Genomic DNA, 12,986 nt, shown 5'->3' with positions numbered 1-12,986 from the left:
ATCTGGAGAGTTGCTTTCTGCTTCCCGCCAACTTTTTTCCCCCTGGCAGCTCCTTCCTCCTCTCCATACCGTCACACCCTGCTCTCCCTGAGCACATGGAAGCAAGGAGCAAATTTGAAAACAATAGCCTTGAAATTGAAACATGGCTGTAACAATCTGCATACAATACCCATGCACTTAGTTTATCCAGAATTGATGCATGTTACCTTTTTTTGAAACTGCTGCAAGTTTTAGCACAGGTACTCCAGAAACAGATTTTTGAGCAGCACTTTGGCACCTACTTATACGTAGCACAAACGATGCATGATATTAGTCAAAAGCCAAAGGCTTCTGGTTTACCACATAGTTCACTGGGCTGGACCCCACCCGAGTCAACAGCATTTCAAAGCCATGGTGACCCCACAGCTCAGCACTGCTCAGTATGTGGGTGTACTCCAGACCTCCCCCCCCCCACAAAGGATGCATGTACTAATTAGCTCCTATTCATGACTGGAACTGGGTGTTCTTGTCACAAGTCCTGGGATGGAGAGGGATTCTGGGGGAACCGTGTGCAATGCTGTGGCTCACCATGACTTGAAAAACAGCTGCCAGTGAGGGAGACTGTACTTAGTAGGTGCTACCATATGTCTTATTCAGATGGGATACACTGACTTATTCTTGTGGTAGGTTCCCATTAGCAATTAAACTGATAAGGACAGATTGAATTTTATTAGTAGATGTTTAGGATTGTGAATCCAAAAAGATGACAAAGCCAGCAGGGAAATTCAAATCGCCTGAGCGAGGGACTACAATTGATCTTAGCACGCAAGAGGTCAGCATGTTTGCCCAGTGTGGGCCATGTGTTTAATAGCCATGCTCAGTGTTGGCTGCATTTAATCATCTTCATCATTGGTTTCTATTACTGAGCACATGCTGCTTTTGGCACCAGTTTAATGACGGAATGTATTTAGTGAGATTCCCTTGTATGTGATAAGATGAGGGGCTCCGCCCCCCCATTCCAACTGGGGCAGGGGGAACTCATCTTGTTTGAGCAAATACAGTATGTTAGTAAGCACAAGGAACCATAAAAAGAGTGTTGGCTAGCACAATTTCAGAGTAGGGGCATTTCAGAAACTCACTCACCTCAAGTTTGCATGTCTTCTGCGTCTCAAAAAGCAGACCAAGGGCTGGATACCTATATCATACGGTAGGCCAATGTCCTTGGACTGTGTAATTGCTTTCAGAGATGTGCTAAAAGCCAATGAAAGCCCACCTTTAACTGACTCCCACAAGGCGTATAAAAGATGAAGGGGATGTTGCCGCTTTGGAGGTTAACATTTGCCATGACTTATTGTCTACGCCAAGCAGAAAGTGAAATTGTATGGTCTCACATACTGTGATGAGGCAGCAAATGGCAAACACTTCTGGCCAAGGCAAGAAGCTTCTAAACAAGTGAAACAAAAAATAGCAAATACTTCCGTTACCCCCAAGTAGCAAAACATAGCAAACGAAACAAATACACAGCCATCCCAGATATCAACCCTCACAGCTCTTGTGGGAAAACTCAAGTTATTTGATTAATCCTGGAGAATGTCCAATACCAACTAATTCAGGATATATTTTAGATCAAATGAAAGGAGAAGCTGCATTTCCAGAATCAAGGTGCAATCGCAGTGGACATTGTGTCAGGAACCAGATTATAACACACAAAAAACAGGCTGAAAGGAGGACCAGCAGATTTTCAGTGCTATCCAGACCTTGGCCAATAGGTTTGAGCAAGAGCACAACGAAAGAAAGAGGCACAATTTCTTAATCAGAAAAATGCACCGACTCTTGGAAAACTTCCCCACTGCACAACATAGGAATAAAAGGGACCCAACAAATCCAGTATGAACTAGAGATTCAAATTCTCTAAGAGCAGCCAGAGTTTCTCCATAATGATTATGGATCTACAGGAGAGGATCCAGGATCTAGCAAGGGCAAACAGAGAGGATTTATGGGGGTTTTCTTCCTTGCATTTGTTGTGCTACATCAAGAAAAAGTGGAAAATAAAAGAAAGAAGGGGAGGGAAGTGCTCTGGACTGTGAATGTCACAAATAACCAAAGCACCATTTCTTCAAAGCATTCCAGATTTATATATAAATATGTACATAGACACAGTTATTTCTCTGCAGGTAGCCAGTTCAGTATTTTGCTACAAGTTGTAGATTAAAAGCTTTTAAGGCTGCCTAGACAAATACACAGTGCAAATGCATATTTTCCAAAAGCCGTGTCATTTGCCTCTTACAGCGCATGGTCCTTCATACAGATCTAGGTCCAGAATCCGTTTTGTTTTGTTATTAATCATTTTTTGAAAACCCGTATACCATGAATCCACTGAGCACGTATAGTGAGTGGCCCAGCTAGTACCTGGTCTCCTGTGGTGACAAATAGCAAGCACGTCAGCAAAAGATGCCAAAAACTCCACAGCAGACAATCACGGAGTAACCTGGTCCTTCCAAATGTGTGTTAAATGGCACGCTTTGAAACACGAGGAAGTGGCCGTCCTAGCAAATGAAACTTACCTTTATTCTCATTTATGAGACTAGAGAACCCCTTTCCAATTCTACACTTCCAGCAATACCTTGTGGCAGAAAATTCAACCCATTACCTATTCCCTTTACCAGTTTTGAATTCACTGCCGTGGCGTTTTCATTAATGGTCCATGTGTTGTTGTATTATGAGAAATGACAGTTTGGTCTTTGCTACCTGCCTGTTCTCAATCATTATATATTCAGTACACCTAATTTCCAAATACACTATGTCATTCTGCCCTGTAATGAAACTGCACATCCAAAGTGCCTATACTCTAAATTAATATCTAACCTCAACTTCCCTTGCTGCAGCTTGAGCCCATTGCTCCTTGTCCTGTCATCTGCTCCCCACTGAGACCAGCCCAGCTCCATCCTCTTTGCAGCCTCCCTGCAGGGAGGTGAAGGCTGCTATTCAATCCCCCTCGGTCTTCTCTTCTGCAGACTCAATCAGCCCATTTCCCTCAGCCTCTCATGACACGAGACATGTCCCCCAGCCCCCCAACCATTTTCATTGCCCTCCGCTGGACTCTCTCCAATGTGTCCACATCCTTCGTGTAGTGGGGGGTCCACAGCTGGGCACAGGACTCCAGTGATGCACATGGATCCAGAAGGGAGGCCCAACAAAGCCTTCTCAGTGAAAAACAGAGAACCTCAAGAATTGAGGAGAAAGGGAATGGCAGATGGAAGTAAGTAGTGATTTAGGTACAGAACCACAAAGCTGGACAAAAGACTATGATTTTCTGCATTTCTTCATCTTTGATACTGTTAGATGTTCTAAAGGCTGAATCAAAGGACTTCAATTTAATTGCTTAAATAGGGGTGGATGGATTGAAAACTTAAGGCACAACACCTGCTTTCTGAGGCAACTCCCACCTTCTACACAGCACCATACCTAGACTCCTGGAGGCCCAGGGCAAACCCCCTTCACCAGAGATGATGATGATGATGATGATGATATTATTCTCATTATTAAAAATTACCATTTTCGGGCCCCCTTTTTGTCTGGGCTTCGGGCGGCCACCTGGTTCACCAGTGCCCATGTCCAGCCCTGCCTCTACAGGAAGAGATCTCATCACAAGTGGCACGGACCGACTCTTACTGGAAGTCTTAGCTGAGCCATGGCAATGAAACGACCTTCTTCTCCAAGTGATGTATCTGGAAGAAATCGGAGCCCCACTGCAGTGGTAATACGAGGGAAAGTGGTATTGACAATTAACTGGACTGTGGGGAAAGAAGAGATTTCTGTTTTCTGAGCCATCTGTTTCCCACTTTTCCATAGCACTGAGTTTTTATACAAAAAATAAAAAATCTTTAAGAACAGTTGACAACACAGGTTAATATAGTTTCAAACAAGGGTACAACTGGCAGAAGACCGAGTTACCGTGGATTGGGCGCACATCAGGAACTCAAGAAAAAGGGAGTTCAATCCCCATCGACCACAGACTTGTGTAGGCTTGACATGTGACAGCCGTTACATTCTTCCTGCCATTTATATTATATCCTCATGATACTTGACCTCTCCCCACTGAGCAGGATGAGAAAAAAATTCATTCATGCTTGCAAAATACTTTGAAATCCTGGGATAAAAGACGCTAAGGAACGATGGAGAAACTTGGCGGTCCAACCGCTGGGGTCTTCTGCCACCTCCGACTGAAGAGCATCTCGAATGAAAAGTGAGTTTTGTTTACAAGTATGAGCCATCCCTAATTCTCCTTCAGATCGGGTTTGACGCTACAGAAAAATACTTTGGAGAGGAAAAGTCTTTCCACGCTCAACTAGATGCCCTCTCGTTCTTGAAGTGCACAGGGCAAGACTTTCAAAATTATCTGAAACAAATCAGACCTGCTGCCCACCAATTATCAGTGAGCATTATTCCAAAACGGGGACTTGGAAAAAAAAAAAAAAAAAAAAAAGATGACATTTTCATGCTGCTCTTTTGTGGCTTTTATTTCCTTCTGTTATTCGCTTTGGGAATAGCATTCTTTCCATTGGGAAGAGGCCGATTTTCCATTAAATATAAAGCAGCTGCCATATTGGAAACAAAAAGTTGATTAAATGCAGATTTTTTTTCCTAACGTATACTCAAAGAGCTAGAGCCATGTTTATTTTTTAAAAAGTACCCTTATTACCTTAATTGGCAGATGCTTTGCCCCAAGAAACCAGCATGAATAGATTATACAAAATTGCAACATCTTTATTATAGGATCTTAAACAAAATCTATGCATTAAGCACAAGGTGAAAGACTGACAGTATTTGAGAACCATACTGTGTACCCAACCCACACAGCAGACTTTTATACATATAAAAGCATAAGTGGTGGCACCAAAAGTTTCCTCATGCATTGCTGCTGTTAATGTGACTAGTTCAACTTTGCTATTTATTCAGGTTTACAGACTGTTTGCTGAGACTACCAAACACATCTGAGTGGAGAACCACAGGCTCCTGGAAACGGGCCTATGACCTGGACTCCAGTCATTAATGTAGAAGTGACTCAGACTGGTGAGCTAGCAGAAAAAACCCCCGATATCATTTCCAATCCCATCTGACGGATGTCAGGGGACTTGATTATAAAGGAACAGCGACCAGTACGACAAGCGCGCATGTTGGCTCATTTTGCATTTGTTGCAATGCCCAACACACAAATTCAAACCCATCTTAAAACATCTAAGGGTTAGATGGGAAAGCAAGAGACAGCTACTGTCATTAGCAAAGGGATTTAGCCCGGTGTTTGATAACACACCGGTTCTGTGTTGCCACTTACAAAACACCATGATTAAAGGTCTTTAATCTTGAGACTGGAGCTAAATCTATAAGGACCTGTATTTAAAGGCTTTGCATTTGCCTCTATTGATGTTATTATGGCCTATCGAGACTGTACGTTGTCTGAAGAATGGAATTTTTAGGAAATGCCATACACAATGATGATGCTTTATGGTTAATTGTAGTCATTGCTGTAGAGCTAACTAGCATTGTATTCGAGCAATCAGACTGCCGTTGAAAAGAATTCAACTTAAAAATAGCAGAAGCTCATAGCATTTCCAGTGCAGCTGCAACTCGCAATACTCTGAAAAGGGATTCCAGAAGAAGCAAAGGTAAATCCGTCGCATTTGAAGATTTTTGCTCCTTCCTTGAAGGCAGGTGGGTCTGCTCTTGCGGTTACATTAAGCAAGGCAGCGAGGGGCCTTTGAAGCAGACGCGGCGTTAATCAGCATTCCTTTTCACAGTCACAAGTTAAAGAGGAGACTTACAAGATCGAAATGAAGGAAAAGCACATAATTGCAAAGTCTATTGTACTTGAGCCTAAAGGGAAAACATGCTTTAGCGTCTAATAGGGCTCCTGGAAGGTGCCTGCTGGAGCTCTGGTGCAGACAGGTTTGAATCCTTACCTTTACTGATGGGCTTTCTAGTGCCAATTTCAACGCTCCACGCAACTGCTTTTTTTTTTTTTTTTTTTTTTTCCTATTGCAAAGGTTTAAGCGCGTTATAATTTCTCTAAATCCAAGCCTGCAGAGCCAACCTAAAGCCAAGCATGCCAATGTAACCGAAGGAATAGAAGCAACACCTAGGTGAGTAGGCACATGCTGGTTTAAAGGATTTATGACACAGGGCATGTTGGCTTCAATTACTTTTCAGAGTGTTGAAAGCACACAAAAAGCCATGTAATTACAAGATAACTCAGCTTACCCAACCTCTAGTTAACCAACCCTCCCCTGGGTTAACCAGAGGTCAGGCTCCTCACCAGTCAGCAATGCGCACCAAGCAATAACATCTCTGCTGCCCTTCATGCTTGTCAAGGTTTTGGGTTTTGAATACTCTCCCAAAAGCACAGGGAAGTAAGGCACAGGCATCAAACCAGCACAAGGAAGGCAGCCCGGGACGGCATGTGCATGCAAGCAATCCTGTCCCTGTTCACCGCCTCGGTCTCTTCCGTCTAGAGCCGGCTGGGTTTGCGGGGCGGTTTGTCCAAGCTCCTATGGGACTGGCGCTGTACCATTATAAGTCAATAAGAATAAGATTAGGCCCAGCAGAGAAGTGCTATGAACACAGCAGAGATTTCACAAACAGCCCTTAGTCCCATTTTCAGTAAATTAAGTCACAAATTATATTCTCCTTTTTCCATTGTTATCAGTTGCACAAACACGTTATAAAAACCATCATATAACCTAGTTGGTAACTAGGTTAAGACATGCTTTTTTCCCCTCCACCCCCAATGGGCAAGAAAAACATTTCTAATGGGGGGGGGGGGGGGGGGGGCTGGACCACAAATATTACCACTATTACACTTTAAATCTGGTTACAGCACCCTTGTAGCGAAGCAACTTCATAGTATCAGATTTCATTTAAGAAAAAAAAAATGAATAAAAAAAAAAATGCAGTGTGATCCACTTGACCAATTTGTTCAAAAGATGTAGGGGACAAAAAAAGGATTAAAATGAAAATAAAATCTGTGGCAGTTTAAAAAAAAGACACTTGGGAAAGTCCCGCCATAAAAAGGGATTATTTCACTGCTCACACTTTCCAGGGAACCTATGGAGATTATTTTTCACCGATTTAGACTAATGAAACAAATGCACCCCTCTCCATAGGAAGCCGACTCCATGTCTAGGCACTGGATTCAATTAAAAACAAAAAAACACACTAAAAAGGTACATCTGGCTTCTGGATTGTGAAAGTTGTGAAGACTCAGAAGCTAGGCTTCTTTTTATACTTGTGTCCTTCGTGGTGTCCTGAGGATAATCACCCGGGAGAGTCCAAATACACGGGAGGACAACGTCCCCGATCCCGGGAAGGGGGCTGTTAATGCGAGGCCCCCCTGTCCTGCAAAAGGCAGAGCATGCAGCTTCCCAGCACTCGCACTCCCTGCCAGCGCCAAGGGGGAGTGACTGGGACCAGGAGCCGAGCCATAGCTTTGATGGAGTCGAGCCTCAAATTGCTTTAACAAACCGCTTTCTTTTCAGAAGCTGGCATTGATTTGAGACCTCGATGTTGACTTAGAAACCCCCAGGTGTCTGAAGCCTGTACGCACCGAAGACAGCGCTATGCTCAGTTTCCAGGAAAAGGAATATGCACACACGACTGCATCGTGAAAATGTCAATACTACTGAAACAGCCCCAGAGGCAGCTTTAATAAGGAGCATGGGTTAAATGCAGAAGCTTAGAAGCCGAGTTAAATACTACAGATTAACATTTACTATCTCGCACCAGTAGAGCAGAATTGAGTCTACAGAAATGAGGTGCACTTGTTAACACGTGCCTTGGCTTGCAGACACTGGAGTAGAAAAAACAAGGTAGCTAGAGTGTACTTTGTTTGTGATCTATCCATGAAAATGCTGCAGCTTTTCTACTGAACATGAAAACAAGCATAAATGACAACAATTAGAGGCATTCATTGAACCAGAATGCAGGTCCGCAAGGTCCGCTTTGCTTTCTTTGGACTAATTGCCTTAATCCAAATAGCGTGATAGTAACATCAAGAACTTGCACTACTCACTGAGAAACTATTCCCGCAATACAGCCAGAGGAGAAGGCTGAATGGTCTAAAGCATCAGATTTGGAACTGGCAGAGGGAACCTCAGGTTCAAATCCCAGCAGCGCTAACTCAGCCTGTCATCCCCAAAAGGGAGAAGAGTTTGAGCAATATGCTGTTTGCAGGGTATGCAGGAGAGGCTCTTTCAAAAGATCTTAACTAAGGCCCCGTCTGCTCTGAGCAGACTGTCAAAACCCCTTGGTGCTTTCCCTAACAACAGGAATTTGTCCCAGTTTCTTTGGCCAGATGCTGCCAATCACCATTACTGTGGAAGGGAGCAGGTAATAGGTGCACCCCAGGGGTGGTCACCTTTCAGTGGCACCATATAATTTATACAGCACTTAAGGATGCACGGGAATAAGAGGCACGATTGAAAAGAAGATTATTATTGTTATTAGCTCAACAGTTCAAAATGTGCTTGCATGTAGTACGACAACCCTGCCCCTTGGGCAGTACAGGGAACTGGCACCAACCAGGACAAAACTTGGCCTTTTGCTCTGAGCCAAAGGAGCTGACAGCCAGCCTCCCAGTACATGCCAACTCCAAGCCGTGCGGATGGGCTTTGGAGCAAACTGTAGCTGATACGCCTTGGCTAGAAGGTTTGCTATGGCTTTGGAAAAAAGGTAAGGGATGCTGATGGACTAGATTTCATGGGTGATAGCTCTAAAGTTGCTCTTTATAAAAAGGATACTGCATCAATGCTTCACATCCTTAACAGACAGCACCTTGTCTGTTGGGAAGCCTGCTTTTCCACAGCACCCCTGGATGCTCTATTTACTTTTCTTTTACTTTTGGAAACTGGTGGAGGAAAGGCTGTAAGTTCTACCAGAGTCAAAGGGGTTAAACGTCTTTTCCGAGACGTTCGGGTTCAGCTTTCTTCCCTATTGCTTCCTCCCTTCCCAGAATAAAGACCTTTTCTGGTTCAAATAACCCTCTAATATTTAAACTGCGAGCAGAGCATACCGAAGGCATACAACACACAGTCATACTCACCGACATTGTAGAATGGGCATCTACATCCCCCTACAGAGGACAACACAGGGAATTCAAATCAGAAGCGTAAGAGAGCAAAGGAACAGTGCGAAAGGTAGGGAGGAGAGAGGAGTTCAGTAGCACACTGGTTAGCACCGATAAAGCTTACTCTTTAAACAAGACCGTCACGTGCTGCTCAAGAACTCAACAGTGCATTTAAGTAGGTGGACACAATCATTTAAAAGGACTCTCCCTTTTCCCTGTGGGAAGTCAAGAAGGACTTGTCAGGTCAGCCCAGGGCAAGGTACCAGAAGATCAGACTTCTATTCTGGGCAGTGAGGTTAACATACTATGCAATCACGACAGTCACGGCCTATCTGCCTTGGTTTCCCCATCTGTAAAATAGATGCAATGCTTACCAGCCTCACAGACGCACTTTGAGACTTAAATTTTCTGGTGCTTATTTAATGGCATACTGGTATTTGGAAATCTAAATACCGAGTTGCAGCTTACTGAGATGGTAGACATGGTGTTCTACTTTCCTGCCTGATGATAACCTTCTCCTTTCCCTATTAAAATAAAGCTAGGCTTCCTGACCCAAGCAGCAAACACCCTGGTGACTGTAAAGCTCTGCACCATTTTCCTTCTTTTAACATGTCATGGAAGCAATGTTTCACCTACTAAAGACTCAACACGGGTCGGTGTTTTCTTTAAAAAGGAAAAAAAAAAAATCCCAACATTTCTTTTAAAGCTTGCTCACAAATACATGAGCCGTCAGGGTCACTGTGCTTATTTGCAGCATTGAAGAGACGTCAATACAGTTAATAAGGCACTGGGCAAACCGTTCCAAGGAACGAATCCTTGGAGTTTACACAGTTCCAGCTGAAATCTGTGTCTGCCATCTGGCAAAAAACCGAGCACAAAGGAAAAATCTCCCTTTGCAAGGAGTTCATGCTCGAGACGGGAGAGGTTCTGGTTTGCCCAGCCGCTAAAAGATTACTTCCCCTTCCCAGGTCACCGTAACCTCTCGACCTCCCCGGATTACCTTCCAGAGAAGGTTATCAGGATACAAGACTAACAGAGGATTAAAGGAAACCTAAAATAAAAACAAAAACACACCCCTTTCCCCAACTCTTCCCCCGCTCCAGCTTTCGCTCCCCCCTCCCCCTTCCCAAAACAACATCCTTGCTTTGTTAACCTGACAGTTCACGGTAGGTGTTGACACAGCTCTCCATCTTTGAAAAGCTTAAAGTCAACAAATCACCGTGTTTGGAGTAGCCTTGTCAATGCAATTTACATTAACTTGTCCAACGAGAACTAGAAACAACAAGCAGCCATCGTGGACAAAAGGCCGTTTCATTCGCTCCCTTCCAGCCCTCGTGCGCCAATTATTACTCTATCCCAACCACGGCCCTTCACCCGCCGAAGAGCAAGGAAGAGCCCCTTTCCTTTCTGATGCATTCAAGTTCTTCGTCTCGGCTGGCAAAGCAGGAGAGCGTGCCGCGTTTTAATAACGGGACAGCAAATTGCACTTGCTAATTCAGAAAGGAGAAGGCCACAGGGCCTCGGGTCTGCCGTGCTTTCCTCTCCAATAACACGCTATTTGTTTTGAAATGCCGTGAGCACTTAACGGACCATTTTTTAATTGTGGCTGTAAACCACCAAGAAAGGTTTGTGCAGCAGCGTAGTGCTACAGTCCCATTTGTTTAACCGTGAACTCTTCACCCTGAAACATGTGCTGGAGGTATGCTGGCGTTCTGGATCCAATATGCAGCCCTAAATTTGCCATCTTCCCAAATGAGCAGCAAGTTAGGAAGAACCGCACAGACCTCCTCAAAACAGCCCCGTCCACCCTGGCCATCAAGCCCACATGTAAAGCCAAAAGAGTGTTAACTGTTGAGAGAGAAACGAAAAGAAAAAATTCAAGGATCTAAAAGTGAACAAAAAACTGCTATTTTCCCCACAAATAAACTACCCTCGTTTCAGGCCCTCTTTGCCCTGATGGATATTCAGAACTGCTACCGGCAGCCATCCTCTCAGCCCCACGGAGGTTCAGCTTTTCTCCTGGGAAGGAGAAAGGAAGGAAACATGTTTCGAATGTCTGGAAGCCTCCTGCGTCTCCAAGCATGTCCAGTTGTATTAACTACGACTGTATTTCCTCGCATACCACATGCACCTTTCCCCAAAAACGTCTCTCCCCAAACGGGGATACATGTCTTCCCCAAAAACGTATCTTCACAAACGGGGATGCATGTCTTAAGTAAGGAAGCCGATGCTTTTCTGCCCAGAGTAGAAGCATGAAGACGCTGTCACAAAGCTGCTGCTGCTTTTCCTCTCCCGCGCGTCCCTATTCCCTACCCCACAAAAGGGACGGCGTCCCATCTTCGGCAGTAGCCGTCATTTTAACACTTCCACAGCTGAACTGGAGCAGGGACAAAACCTCATCTTCAGCAAGCCCTGCCTCTTTCCTGCTCGGGGGAAAGCAAACAATTCAGCTGGGAAAAAGTTCAAACTAAAAGGTTTTACCTGAACAGGAAAGGGAGGTCGAGTGAGCTGAAGATCAAGCTCTGCCCCATGCAGCTATAAAAAGTCTGGGGCGGGGGAAATCTTCCTTCTCCCTTCCCCCAAACAAGGTGCGTGTGTTATTAGGAGGTATGTGGTATAAAGAAAATACGGTGATAGTTTGGGTCAATATTGGAGCTCGCTTACAACTACTGTAAAAGCACAGCTCTCCGGCACTCAAAAGCAAGGAGCGAAGCCAGAATCCAACTGAAATCCTAATTTACCCTGCGCATCGTGCAAAGTTACTATCCGAGTTTTTCTTTTCCCTCCAGGGGAAATTCTACCTCGAGGCACTTGGATCCTTCAAGGAGATTTGATCTACCCGACCAGAAGCTGAAAGCCTTAACCCTAAAGACCTCTGCTACTGCCCCATTAAAGAAGAGAGAGGACTATGTTACATATATTAAATTAAGCACACCTTCTCAGGCTCAAGGCTTTGGTCTCAGAGATTTATTATGGGACGGACCAGCTTTCTATAACTAGCATGGCCATGAAAAAAGCCATAGGCTTAGGCAGGCTAAGCATTTTGCTTGCTGGTCATAGTCATCATTGGAAGAAGCCCATAACTAGCCCTAACATTTTGGCTGGTGAAGTTTTGAGACAAACACATAATGCTGCTTTAGTGTGTATCATTTAACCCGTTTCTTGCTATTTAAGGATCTTGTGAGCTTGACAGATCTTCCTCTAGTGAACTTTTGTGAGTTAAAGAAAATAAAATATCCTCTACAAACTATTTTGAGTGAAAAGAGTAGCCGTGATCAACAGTCTTGGAAAATGACATAATTATGTATCCAGAGAAAAGAAACAGGATGGGTGGGAGTGATGGGGAGTTGTCCTGATTAAGTGCCTCAACTCTGGTTTGCAGGGGCCATTTCGAGGAACAAGAGGACAGCTCACTCTGCATGGACCCGTCCATCCTTTGCGTCTTAGATTGCTAAGTGAACAAACCATGGGTTTTGGAAACAGGACCGAGACTTCACCCAATGCAACAGCCACTCATCCTGTATCAAAAGTCTTACACTACTAATGACCAGGGTTGGATTCAAACCAGCAACCCAGAGGCAACAAGTGCTGCTCTTCCACCACAGTGCCATAAATATCTTCTTCTATATGCTAATGTTTCATAGTTAGTCTTCCTTATTTCTGTTTCCATTGCCTGTCAAACCTTTTCTGCTACTTGCTTTCACACTGCTTCAATAGGCTGTTTTATAAATTTCTATGTTGTACAATGCTATAGGTAGACCTGGGGTTTCTCTAGGGAACATAACTGAAGTTTTATTAGCTGAATACAATATAGTTAGAGACACACAAATTATAGGATCAATCTGCGAAAGTCTGCCAAGCCTTACAAGAACAGGGACCGGGGGGGGGA

General features: G+C 44.2%; 1 protein-coding gene across 1 annotated transcript in view; it reads right to left on the bottom strand.

Annotated features, from left to right (window-relative positions):
* The window catches only part of LOC102388471 (exocyst complex component 6B), a 177,306-nt gene that overhangs the window by 133,956 nt on the left and 30,364 nt on the right, over positions 1 to 12,986 (bottom strand). The window contains exon 12 of the mRNA XM_025216643.1: positions 9,074 to 9,103. Coding sequence (XP_025072428.1) covers positions 9,074 to 9,103 — 30 coding nt within the window. The remainder of the gene's footprint in view (positions 1 to 9,073; positions 9,104 to 12,986) is intronic.

The sequence above is a fragment of the Alligator sinensis genome, unplaced genomic scaffold (assembly GCF_000455745.1).
Source record: "Alligator sinensis unplaced genomic scaffold, ASM45574v1 scaffold12_2, whole genome shotgun sequence".
Taxonomy (NCBI): Eukaryota; Metazoa; Chordata; order Crocodylia; family Alligatoridae; genus Alligator; species Alligator sinensis.
This window is presented reverse-complemented; position numbering and strand designations above follow the sequence as displayed.